Source organism: Rhinichthys klamathensis, unplaced genomic scaffold (assembly GCF_029890125.1).
Source record: "Rhinichthys klamathensis goyatoka isolate OS25496 unplaced genomic scaffold, OSU_Roscu_1.1 h1tg000105l_1, whole genome shotgun sequence".
In the NCBI taxonomy this organism is placed as follows: Eukaryota; Metazoa; Chordata; class Actinopteri; order Cypriniformes; family Leuciscidae; genus Rhinichthys; species Rhinichthys klamathensis.
In genome coordinates, this window is record NW_026606644.1 from 3,028,575 (window position 1) to 3,041,340 (window position 12,766).

The 12,766-nt window shown below is 39.7% G+C and overlaps 1 protein-coding gene across 1 annotated transcript in view; it reads right to left on the minus strand.

Moving 5' to 3' along the window:
- Positions 1–4,497: 4,497 nt before the first annotated feature.
- Positions 4,498–12,766, minus strand: part of gpc1b (glypican 1b) — a 34,852-nt gene continuing 26,583 nt past the window's right edge. The window contains exons 3-8 of the mRNA XM_056253525.1: positions 11,704–11,869; positions 10,236–10,366; positions 10,000–10,116; positions 8,887–9,017; positions 8,508–8,683; positions 4,498–7,528 (exon numbers count right to left, since the gene is read on the minus strand). Of these exons, the coding sequence (XP_056109500.1) occupies positions 7,320–7,528; positions 8,508–8,683; positions 8,887–9,017; positions 10,000–10,116; positions 10,236–10,366; positions 11,704–11,869 (930 nt within the window). The 3' untranslated portion in view covers positions 4,498–7,319. The remainder of the gene's footprint in view (positions 7,529–8,507; positions 8,684–8,886; positions 9,018–9,999; positions 10,117–10,235; positions 10,367–11,703; positions 11,870–12,766) is intronic.

A 12,766-nucleotide genomic window follows, 5' to 3' on the forward strand; every position in this document is an offset into this window, starting at 1 on the left:
CCCAAAAGAGGTGGCGGTAATCTATTATTATTATTTTATTTTTTTGCTGACTCCCCTCCTCCCCTGAGGTAACAACAACTATATTGAAGGGGTTTTATATAAACAGCAGTCAACAGACGACCTTATAAAAAATAATAAATCCTTTTATTAGTTTGTGGATTTGCTTTAGCTAGAAAGAGCTACTGAACATAAATAAAATGTGCAAATGGTATTGAAAAAATACCCTTAGAAAGAGCTACAGTAGAAAGAGCTACTGAACATAAATAAAATGTACAAAATGTGGATATGAATCCAACTGGAAAAACTTGTGAAAAGATATATTTTGATTAGTCAAATAGCAAATAGCATTTAGTGAAGCTCTATAGCCATCTAGTGGTTGAAGTGATTTTTATTTTATTTTAAAACTGCATTTTCCAAAAAATTGCCAAAAATCTTACATTAAACCATGTAAAATTATCCATGTTATCTCCATGAATGAAAGTTAGAAATCTGGGTCTTTTATAAAGTGAATTTGACATAAAATGCTGTTTTTTTGTTGTTGTAAAAAGCCTATTTAAATAAATATTTATTTATTTATAGAAATTTAAAAGATATCATAAATCCTCCAAAAACTGCACAAATGTTGAGTAAAAACATTAATAAACAGAGTAAAATTACATTTGTAAAAAAAAAAAAAAAAACTTTTATTTTGTTACAAAATTAAATGTTATTGTCTGGGCTGGGGTATAGAGCATCACAGTCCCGCCCACAGCCCGAGAGAGCTTCGGTGCCGGAAGTAAATTTCCCATTCATTTCTCCCATTGACGTTTTGGAAAAACCGTATCTAAAGAGTTTTAGAGCATGTCTGAGGATAATCAGCTACGGCTGAACTCATAAGCATACAACATATCATTTCGAGTGAAAAAACGAAGAGAAAATCCAAATAAAATCAAAGGTACAAGACTGTGTACATATTTTCATTTCCGAGCAAAAGAACTACTCATCTCATAAACCACCGTGCCTCACTGAAGTCGACTGAAGCCACAACCGCGAAAGAGCCTTTTGAGCGACTTCCAAATCTGACGACGGCCACGCGAACTTTTTCCTCCAGTGAATTTTATATAGTGAATGTGCAGGGAAACTCCGTTTCTGATTTAATGAAGCTTATATGTAAAACACATTGATCATCTGGCTCGCTCATACTGTACTGCGGCAACTGCACATCCAATGGCGCGGGCACCTCTGACGTGCGACCAATGAGCTAGCCCTACGTCATTACACGATCTTCAGTCTTCACGGACCTTCGCGGGGTTTAACCAGACAGTTACACGGCACGCAATGTGATGCTCTGTTTGTATTTTAACCGAGCAGCTAATACTGACAGCGGCAAAAGCGAAGCATGCGCTTTTCACTTGTAAAACTCAAGGGTGTATGGGTAATGTAGTCTCTGCTCTCGGTGGGACGAATTAGGAGGCGTGCATTGTGAAGGGAGCTCTGAAAAGCGGCAGCGCAGCCAAAGGATTAAAACAGATGTGCAAATGAGCGTACCGGTACGCTAAAAGCACGTTCTGGGCGCACGGAGAGGTGGCGGTACGCTCAAGAGCTATATTTGGAAGTGGCGGTACTGAGTACCGGTGCGTACCGGCCCACTTAAAGCACTGGCAAGAACCAATGAGGTTCATTCTCGTGTTACGCAGCACGTTTGAGCTTCAGCAAGAACCAATGAGGTTCATTCTCGTGTTACTCAGCACGTTTGAGCTTCAGCAAGAACCAATGAGGTTCATTCTCGTGTTACGCAGCACGTTTGAGCTTCAGCAAGAACCAATGAGGTTCATTCTCGTGTTACGCAGCACGTTTGAGCTTCAGCAAGAACCAATGAGGTTCATTCTCGTGTTACGCAGCACGTTTGAGCTTCAGCAAGAACCAATGAGGTTCATTCTCGTGTTACTCAGCACGTTTGAGCTTCAGCAAGAACCAATGAGGTTCATTCTCGTGTTACGCAGCACGTTTGAGCTTCAGCAAGAACCAATGAGGTTCATTCTCGTGTTACTCAGCACGTTTGAGCTTCAGCAAGAGCCAATGAGGTTCATTCTCGTGTTACGCAGCACGTTTAAGCTTCAGCAAGAACCAATGAGGTTCATTCTCGTGTTACTCAGCACGTTTGAGCTTCAGCAAGAACCAATGAGGTTCATTCTCGTGTTACGCAGCACGTTTGAGCTTCAGCAAGAACCAATGAGGTTCATTCCCGTGTTACGCAGCACGTTTGAGCTTCAGCAAGAACCAATGAGGTTCATTCTCGTGTTACTCAGCACGTTTGAGCTTCAGCAAGAACCAATGAGGTTCATTCTTGTGTTACGCAGCACGTTTGAGCTTCAGCAAGAACCAATGAGGTTCATTCCCGTGTTACGCAGCACGTTTGAGCTTCAGCAAGAACCAATGAGGTTCATTCTCGTGTTACGCAGCACGTTTGAGCTTCAGCAAGAACCAATGAGGTTCATTCCCGTGTTACGCAGCACGTTTGAGCTTCAGCAAGAACCAATGAGGTTCATTCTCGTGTTACGCAGCACGTTTGAGCTTCAGCAAGAACCAATGAGGTTCATTCCCGTGTTACGCAGCACGTTTGAGCTTCAGCAAGAACCAATGAGGTTCATTCCCGTGTTACGCAGCACGTTTGAGCTTCAGCAAGAACCAATGAGGTTCATTCTCGTGTTACGCAGCACGTTTGAGCTTCAGCAAGAACCAATGAGGTTCATTCTCGTGTTACGCAGCACGTTTGAGCTTCAGCAAGAACCAATGAGGTTCATTCTCGTGTTACGCAGCACGTTTGAGCTTCAGCAAGAACCAATGAGGTTCATTCTCGTGTTACTCAGCACGTTTGAGCTTCAGCAAGAACCAATGAGGTTCATTCTCGTGTTACGCAGCACGTTTGAGCTTCAGCAAGAACCAATGAGGTTCATTCTCGTGTTACGCAGCACGTTTGAGCTTCAGCAAGAACCAATGAGGTTCATTCTCGTGTTACGCAGCACGTTTGAGCTTCAGCAAGAACCAATGAGGTTCATTCTCGTGTTACGCAGCACGTTTGAGCTTCAGCAAGAACCAATGAGGTTCATTCTTGTGTTACGCAGCACGTTTGAGCTTCAGCAAGAACCAATGAGGTTCATTCTCGTGTTACGCAGCACGTTTGAGCTTCAGCAAGAACCAATGAGGTTCATTCTCGTGTTACTCAGCACGTTTAAGCTTCAGCAAGAACCAATGAGGTTCATTCTCGTGTTACGCAGCACGTTTGAGCTTCAGCAAGAACCAATGAGGTTCATTCTCGTGTTACGCAGCACGTTTGAGCTTCAGCAAGAACCAATGAGGTTCATTCTCGTGTTACGTAGCACGTTTGAGCTTCAGCAAGAACCAATGAGGTTCATTCTCGTGTTACGCAGCACGTTTGAGCTTCAGCAAGAACCAATGAGGTTCATTCTCGTGTTACTCAGCACGTTTGAGCTTCAGCAAGAACCAATGAGGTTCATTCTCGTGTTACTCAGCACGTTTGAGCTTCAGCAAGAACCAATGAGGTTCATTCTCGTGTTACGCAGCACGTTTGAGCTTCAGCAAGAACCAATGAGGTTCATTCTCGTGTTACGCAGCACGTTTGAGCTTCAGCAAGAACCAACGTTTGAGCTTCAGCAAGAACCAATGAGGTTCATTCTCGTGTTACGCAGCACGTTTGAGCTTCAGCAAGAACCAATGAGGTTCATTCTCGTGTTACGCAGCACGTTTGAGCTTCAGCAAGAACCAATGAGGTTCATTCTCGTGTTACTCAGCACGTTTGAGCTTCAGCAAGAACCAATGAGGTTCATTCTCGTGTTACGCAGCACGTTTGAGCTTCAGCAAGAACCAATGAGGTTCAGAGTAACCCGAGAATGAACCTCATTGGTTCTCGCACGTTAAGCGAACATTCTTGAGCTCCCCTTTACCACAACTGATGTGTGAGTTGATGAATGTTTATATCTGAATAAAAGCCTAAATTCAATCCGTTCATCATATAAAGCAATCAAGTCTCTTCTGAAAATCTTCTTAATTCATTTGGATTTATTTTACAATCTCTTTTTGAAGTGTCAATGTAGTAATTGTGTAGCTGTCAATGGAGGGATCTTCATTCTGTTCTGAAGATGAATACAAGTCTTATGGGTTTGGAACGACATGAGGGTGAGTAATAAAATTAACTATCCCTTTAAATTAGGTTGATAATAATATAGTTAATTCATATACATTATAAAAATGTAAAACAGACACATAAACCCCAATGTTTATGAAAGTACCATGGTATTTACTCAGTTTAACAGTAAACTGCTCAAAACTGTTTTGATTATATAATGGTTTGCACTTATATTTAATTGTTTGATTTCTTTTCTGAAATCTGGCCAATTTAAGAAAAATATTTTTAGAGAAATATTCAAAGCACTTGGGTATCATCTCATGTCTGTGTGTTATAAGTGTGTGAGTGTGTGAACAAAATAAACACGACAGTTGTTTTCAAAATCTTTTGATCTATATAATTGACACAAGGGTTTTTCTCTTTCTTTTTAAAGAACATACAACAACAAGGGACAGATCATTTCTTCAGTCTCTTCAAAATGTTCTACTTTCAACCTTAAACACAAACTCCCCATTATTGTTCATTTAAAAACAAACTAACAAAAATAATAAACTATATACCAGAATGCATTTTTTTTTTCAATCTCAGCACATTTCGACAATTTCAGCAACATTCATCAGTAAGGAGAAAGTGGCAGTGCCACCATTACGCCATTGCACCAACAGGTGGGACTGTTTTCCTGACCTGGAGTCAGACCACTAACCGTCAAAGATTTGACAAATGTGCTAAAGACAGTTGAGACTGATTTCAAAGCATATCACTCTACAGATAGTTAGTGAATTGTGCCACGTCACGGGTCCTTTTCTTCAACCACATCTGATCCAATCGATCAACAAAACAATCCATAACACTGCCTGTGGGATATTTCTCTGTTATCGACCGCTGGTCATGATGTAGTCATGCGGACGTGGCCGTGTGCGTCATGCAAAGTGCAGCATTTCTAACTGTAAGAGTAGGGTGTTGTTCTCCATCGTAATGACCCGGTCAGATCTGTCCACCACTGTATATACTGGCTGAAACTGCAGCATTTTCTCTACAGTGCTAATGGCAACCTTAATCATCATTCAGGACAGTTACATCACTTCCTGTAACCTCTAGAAACGCAAAGTTCATTAATAGAGCGGAATAAATATGCTCTTCTCAGGTTTGGTCGAAATGCGTCATTCTCTCTTAGGCCTGAAACTCTATGCAAGTACGAGAACGCAAATGCTTAGCTATGCTCAGTTCCACGTTGCTTTTTGAAATGAGTTTTAATACGTAGTTCAGACTCTAAGCAAACACTGATTGGTTCTTCCAACGCCATTGGCCAATCAGAAGTACTTCCTAATCCACGTAACCATATATATCGTACCCTAGCCTGTGATTGGCATGCTGCGCGATTATAAAAGCTTCTGTTATCCCTCCTCCTCCCCAGCACCACCTGTAGAGATCTACCATTTTCTTGCGGCAGCCTGTCCTTTTGTTTGTTATTTTGACTAAGCTGAACAAATGATTGTATTTGCTCAGCAGCAGCGTAGCAGATCTACGCCAAAATTAGGCATATGTATATTCCATGCCCCATGCCAATAAATGCTCGTTGAAATAATCCACTCCGAGAGTTGTCAGGACTGAAATGTATTAAATAATAAAAGAGAAGCAAACTGTTGATCTACTATCATGGTGGAGCAACAGTTTGAAGTGAATTCTAGCTGAGCAAGCAAGTTGAAGTAAGTCAAACTCTCAACATGTTTAGCTATAGCTACCTGGACACTCAAATATCCAAAGGTAACTCTATCGCCCCCTTGAGAACTAAGGTGTGATATCACTACATCGCAAGCAAAAACACACATTAGTATGCATGATGGCATGTTATTCGCATTTACATACTTGCATAGAGTATGGTTCTTGCCTACAACTGGCATACTTTCATTGGTAAAAGTTACGCAAACGTTTGCTCAATGTTGCGCAACACCGTTTTTTTACATCAACATTGTGTGTGTGCCATAAACAATTCCAACTTGTCTGCTAAATAATGAAGGGCAGGGTGTGGGGCTGGGAAATATTTGAGACACACATACAAAATGTGACTCACTGAACTAATCTGATCTGACATGGATGCAGCATGTATTGAGTACAAGTGTAGTTTCGTATTGTGAGTTCTTACAACGCTTTCTCTGAAGTACGCTCACACATAACACACACATCTCTATGATGAGGTTTGAATCAATATCAAATTAACAATGTCCAGAAACCCCTCCACATCCCCCTGGTTTCGAGTCTTTCATTCTCCGGCTTGTCTTTTCCCGCGTGTAAAATCCCTTTCTGAGATGACGGTCATTATTTATCTGTCCCACGGATTAGAGCACATCTTTTCGTAAAATGTGCCCATCTCTTTCTCATTGCTGGTGCATTAACGTTTCATTCCATATATTGCTCTAGTGCCGTTGAGGCCTTCAAGGATATACTGAAAATGTGACTGTGGTTAGTAGACGTTTATTTACATCCAGAGTAAAATACATGTAGGGTTTTTCTTTAGGATGGCCCCCGGAACCCATTTGTGAAGCGGAGTGCGGAAACTGTTACAATGAGAGAGAGAGAGAGAGAGAGAGAGAGAGAGAGAGAGAGAGAGAGAGAGAGAGAGAGAGAGAGAGAGAGAGAGAGAGAGAGAGAGAGAGACAGAGAAAGAGTGAGACAGCTGGTCTTCAAAAAACAAGACTCAGTAAAGCTTGTTTTCATGATTAGAAAGCTTTAAAACAAAGGAGAACACGCCGTTCTTTCATTTGCTTTGATCGAGTGTTGAAGGACATTCTCAAGCTTTGAGACGTCTTCTCTTTATGGGTCTTAATTAATAAATAAATATAACCTAAAATTATTTTTGAATAAGGAAAAACCTGCATGTTTTGTTTGTTGGGGTGGATTTTCATAGCTATTGTTTTAGATATCATGGAAGCATTCTCAGAGACCTTTTCACCACAGACATAAAGACAAGCAAAAGACCAGCTCTAGGGGTGTCATATATCAAATAAGAGACAAAAAAGTACACAGATCTAAGAATATTATTCCATGGTGTTCTTATTCAAGACAAAAAAAAAGTGATGCATTCGCCGGTTTGCGTTGATGTTTGCATGTTTGTTTTGGCAATGTGACTAACCCCGCCCCTCCACAATCCAACCCAGTCCTGTACTCAGTCCCAGTTGGTGGGAATGCCTGTCAATTATCGCCTAAGCAGGACTGTGACCAATGAGAGAAGGTAGAGGCTGACGCAAGGCAGGTTCTGGCTGCTTCTTCCATTCACCACCTTCTTGATACCCGGCTGATAGTCGTACACTTTGGGTTTGTCCGTTTTTGGGGCATTTAAACGCGGACCACTGGAACATTGATCATCGACACACATTCCACTTCCTGAACCGCTGATATCATCACCTAAAGATGAGAAAACAATGAGCTAAAGTGAGACAGAGTTCAGGAACGTTCCACAGGAATGACCAAGCTACATTCCAAAGTTGGAGAGTAACTAACTAAAAGTAACAACTCTTTTAAAGTTAACTACATTTTTGGATCCTGAATGTAGACTGTTTTTAAATTAGTTTTGAATTTGATTCATTTTAGTGGTAAGTGGTTCATGGTTCATTAAACGGTAACACTTTACAATAAGGTCTCATTTGTTAACATGTACTAACTAACATGAACTAACCATGAGCAATACATTTCTTACTGTATTAGTTAATCTTTGTTAACGTTAGTTAAAGGTTCTCTAAGCGATGTCGGGTGACGTCACTTCTTGTTGACGTTTAAAGTATTGTCAAACAAAACGGAGGCTAGCTAGACCCTCCCTCCTCCTCATCCGCGCACTAACCCCCAAACCCCGCCCCCAAGTCCTTCTTGTCAGTGATTGGCTGGAACTGTTTGTCATGTTTCGTGGAGTGGGTTAGCCCAGTTTGTTTTTGTTGGTGTTTGTGGAGCCTGGGCTGTCTACAGAGATCGCGTTTCTTTACAGTGTGTTCAGGGGACAGGCAGCCAGCGGTTAGTGAGGAGATGTTTGCTGTATGTGACAAAAAATGTTTTGGCCTAAAAAAACGCGTGACATCGCTTAGAGCACCTTTAATGGAAATAATGTAAAATAATGAGAAAATGTATTAGTAAATGTTGAAATTAACATTAACAAAAATGAATAAATGGTGTAGAAGTGCAGTTCATTATTAGTTCATGTTAACTAATGTAGTTAACTAATAACTAATATTAACCAATGAAACCTTATTGTAAAGTGTTACCAAAAAAAAAAACAAATCACGTTGTCAATGACCAGTCGTCAATCATTTAGTATCCCTTCTTTTGTAGCAAAATAAGTAGTTTTCAGTTCTGTTAAATTAGGCTTTTTTTTGGTGTATTAGACAGTACTTACTGGTGTCCTGGAAGTCCACATCATTTCCATTGACGGCATACTTCAGTCGGTTGATCATTATCTTAAGCTGCATGATCTGTTTGCGTACAGTCATGTCTGGTTTAGTGATGTCGATCTCCACCTCAGGATTATTGATCTGACTGGCCAACCCGTCTCCCATCACTTCAGGGAGATACCTGACAGAACAGAAATCTGAGTGCACATTTTCCCATTGCTGACAATATCTGTGCTCCCTAGCTGCATATTTTGTACTATAAAACGCTATTAAATAATCTACAGAGAGCCATCTTGTAGTCACTGTACAAGACAGTACAGCTGTGCAACACAGTGTGTGTTTCTATTAAAACTGAGGTTGATTGAGCTGTTCGTGTGCATTTACCTGTCCACATTCATTCCATTCCAACATCTGTCTACATCACTCGGTCCAGACTCACGATCCACACACAGTTTTCTGGGCAAATGGACCCAGTATTGCATCATATCCCTCAGCATTCTGGACACATCGGATAACTGAGAGAAAGAAAATGTGATCTCACAAATATGGCATACGGCAACGAAAAACCAATTATAATTACAAATAATAAAATAAATAACACTTCTGCTATATGCATTTACAAAAAATGCATAATTTTTTTTTAGATTATGCTAACATTAATCATTTAGCATATTATTGAGCCTGCAGTTCACTGTAATATTAACCCTATAAAACCTACTGTGTATCCTCTTCGATACACACATTTTTAAGGCCTCTAAATTATCACTATGATCAGACCGTTGCAGTAAAACCTGTTGTACGCAATATACTACATGTCATCTGATTTATAGTTCATACTTTTTAGTATTTTTTAATGATTCTTAATAGGTCCACATTCAGGTTGTGGTACACATGTCTTTTTACGGTGAAATCTTTACTGATTTTTATAAAGTAAACGTAAAAATATCTTTTATATTGTTAGTAATATTTCAAGATTAACACTTACTGGACTGAAGCAACTTTACTTGATTATCCATATATATATTTATAGGCATTTTATGTACGTGCTATACTGTTAAAGATTTTATTGATTTACCTTACAAGCTACTGTATCAGAATTTTATCTTATTTTTCAGCTATATTAATATCATTAACTGCACCAATTTGACTATATTTGAGCCTCTGAACTTTTTTCTCATCGAGTTTGAACTTCATATTTTCCTATATCATACCATATGAACCATAAAAGACCTATCAAATATTGTACTCAATGAAAAACATATGAAAACATTATTATTATTTATATATATATATATATATATATATATATTATTATTATTATTATTTTATATGTCAGGCTTTACAGGTAAAAAAATAATATTTTTTGAATTAAATGTTTGTGACATTTTGTATAATGAACAATTTTGTTACTGTGGTGGGCTGCCACTTTATATACTCAATGTAAAATCTGGGTCCTGGAGCAAAAACTGCAACAGTACACCATCTAAACACACTCACCAGTTTCTCCAACTGGGCTCCTGGGGTGCTGCTGACTTCTTCTGCTGTGTTTCTCCCTCGCTTGATCTGGTCATCAGAGACGGAGCTCTGAGCAGGAGAACCACATGCCTGAAGCACCTGAAGAACAACAAATCATGGCATTGGTTTTGGCACAGGGTTCTGGTTAACTTTGGTTCAATATGTATTAATGAATTCATGATATATAAAAGGTTAAGTCTGTTAAGTTCAGCACTGACCTTATTGTTGAATGTGTTGCGGTTGTCTTGCATGTAGAGAATAGCTTCAGCAATGCGTTTTGGTAGAGACAGAACCACCGAATCCACACTGTAAGGCCGACTCAGTTTGTCAACCACCTCCAGCATAGCATCTACACACAAACACAGTCTTTATATCATGTTGACATGTAGACAACCAACCAACTACAAGGTAAATCACAATATCATAAACTTTGATTTGAAGCAAAAAAAGTATTTGAAAATCGTACAAAAAGTACTTAATGGCTTTAATAAGGGGAATAACCACAATCCCATGAAACATTGCAAATGGCAATGAAATAAAAAAAGATTAAATTATTAATTCAAAGGCAGGGTAGGTGATTTGTGACTCAAATTTATTTCAATGGCAACACTATCAACGCCGAAATGAATCTGCAGCAGTCAGGTGGTACAGGTCTCTTTAAGTTGTTTATGTTCATAATTATTGTAATGTTATGTGCTTTGAGAAATAAGTTAATTTAACGCCATCTCTCGTGACTTGCTATTGCTAGCCGTTTCAAAAAAGGCCTACCCTACCTTTAAATGTGCTGTATTAAGACCGACTCATTTGCAGTGCTTCATTGGAGAGAGCGTTCCATGCCATTTTGCTACATTTTGCTCGCAGTGAATCTCTGATCGAGATTGGTGGCATTTTCTTCGCAGCACTAGGAATTCCACTGTTAAACACCATTATTTAAAAACAAATAAGTTGAAATAATGAGAACTGATGGCTTCAGCAAAAGACTACCATCAACTAACAACCTTGGAGTTAAAATCACTCCCCCTGAAGATGTATGGAATTTTTACTTCCGGAAACCGACTGTTGCATTTGATGTCCCTGTCCCAAGTGGCACACTTTATATGCACTTACGGTCTTATGGACTTACAATGGCTGTCGCGTGCGCATGTTCGTTAAGTCTACAAGACCGTAGGGAGTCCCATTTGTTGTTTCTGAAGTTTCAGAAGTGTGTCTGCGAGCGCCCCAATTTTCCCAAAATTTTGCATATCCTGATTTTTATGAATTAGACACATTCCTGGGTCAACATATTTTGTTGATCCTGGAACAACATTCCTGTCAAAAAATGTTTTATCCTTACCATATCCCTACCTCTAAACCAAACCCTATCCATAAGTTATCCCTAAAATCAGAGGGAAATGATCGGCTGAATAACGCTGATGTAGCAGCACCTAACCCTGGTCGTAAGACTAAACTTGACATAAATTATAAACTTGTCCCTCAAATCTGATTGGTTGATTGGAATGTTGTTCCAGGATCCACAAAGATGTTGATCCAGGAACATGTTCTACTTGGTGAAATCAGGTTCTGCAGCGAGCTCCAGACAGCCAAAGCGGCGTTACATCACAAAAGGACGGACTCATAAGAAGACTGCAAGTGTTTAGGGTGCCGTTTGAGACAGGGCTTATAAGGGTCTATCTTGGCCCCGCCCACCTGCCAGGTTCCTCCACTCAGTGTCCAGATCCGCTTGATTAGCAAGGCAGCCCTTCATGACATTCTTACAGTAGTTTGAGCAGGGCTTGGCAATGGTAACGCCGCTACAGTGAGGACAGTACGTCAGCTTCATGACGGCACGCACACATTCAGTGCTCAGAGACACCTGCAAGAGAGAGACAAAGAAATGAAAGAACAGCGGAAGCATATCTATACTGACTCAGAAAGTGCCCTGAATTGTTTTGTGTCACACATAATAAATAAAATTGATAATTACAATCCACAAATAAGTCTTTGTCAGTTCCTACAGTTTCCCATGAGGTCCAAGGATGTGGGATGATACATTTTTGTATTGCGTGATATCATGCTTCTCTACAGATAGTCTCTGAGAGTAACCTCATGAGGTCAAAGACATCTTTCACAATATTCCCACTTTTTATCAGAAACCTCCACCCTTATCATGTCAAAGCATGGGATTTATTCAGGGCCCCATAGGGAAAAGTAGTGCGACTCGGAAAGGAAAGAAAAACTTGACATTTGCTTGTATAGATATTTAAATGAATCTAATTTCATGGATATTAAAAGGCAAAACTAGTTTTTGTTTAGGTGTAAATCTAAATACAGTCAGCCTGACATTTAGTTTCTGTACATGTAACTGTATTTGTTCTGTCCTAACTGCATTAGGCTGCATGAAACATTGGGGCAGCTCTGCCATGCAACTTTGACACATTTTTACAAAGCTGAATCTGAATGTCAGCAACTGTATATGCAATGACTTTGTTCTGAACAATCTTTAATCAAAACCTTCCAAGCGACCAGACGAAACACTTGCAATCACATGCGTTCCTTTTATTATCAACTCTGAGTCGTTCAGAAAGTGATGCGAATAAATTTGTATTTCATTGAAAATTATACTTTTAAATTCAAATCGAAACAGACAAGTAACCCCAGATGAGATCAGCGCAGTTAATGCTGAGCTGCAGTTCTGTCATGCAGTATGTGTTCAGCCTGATAAAAGTAGACTATATTAAACCTGGATGAAAAGTAGATGTTAGGAGACGAG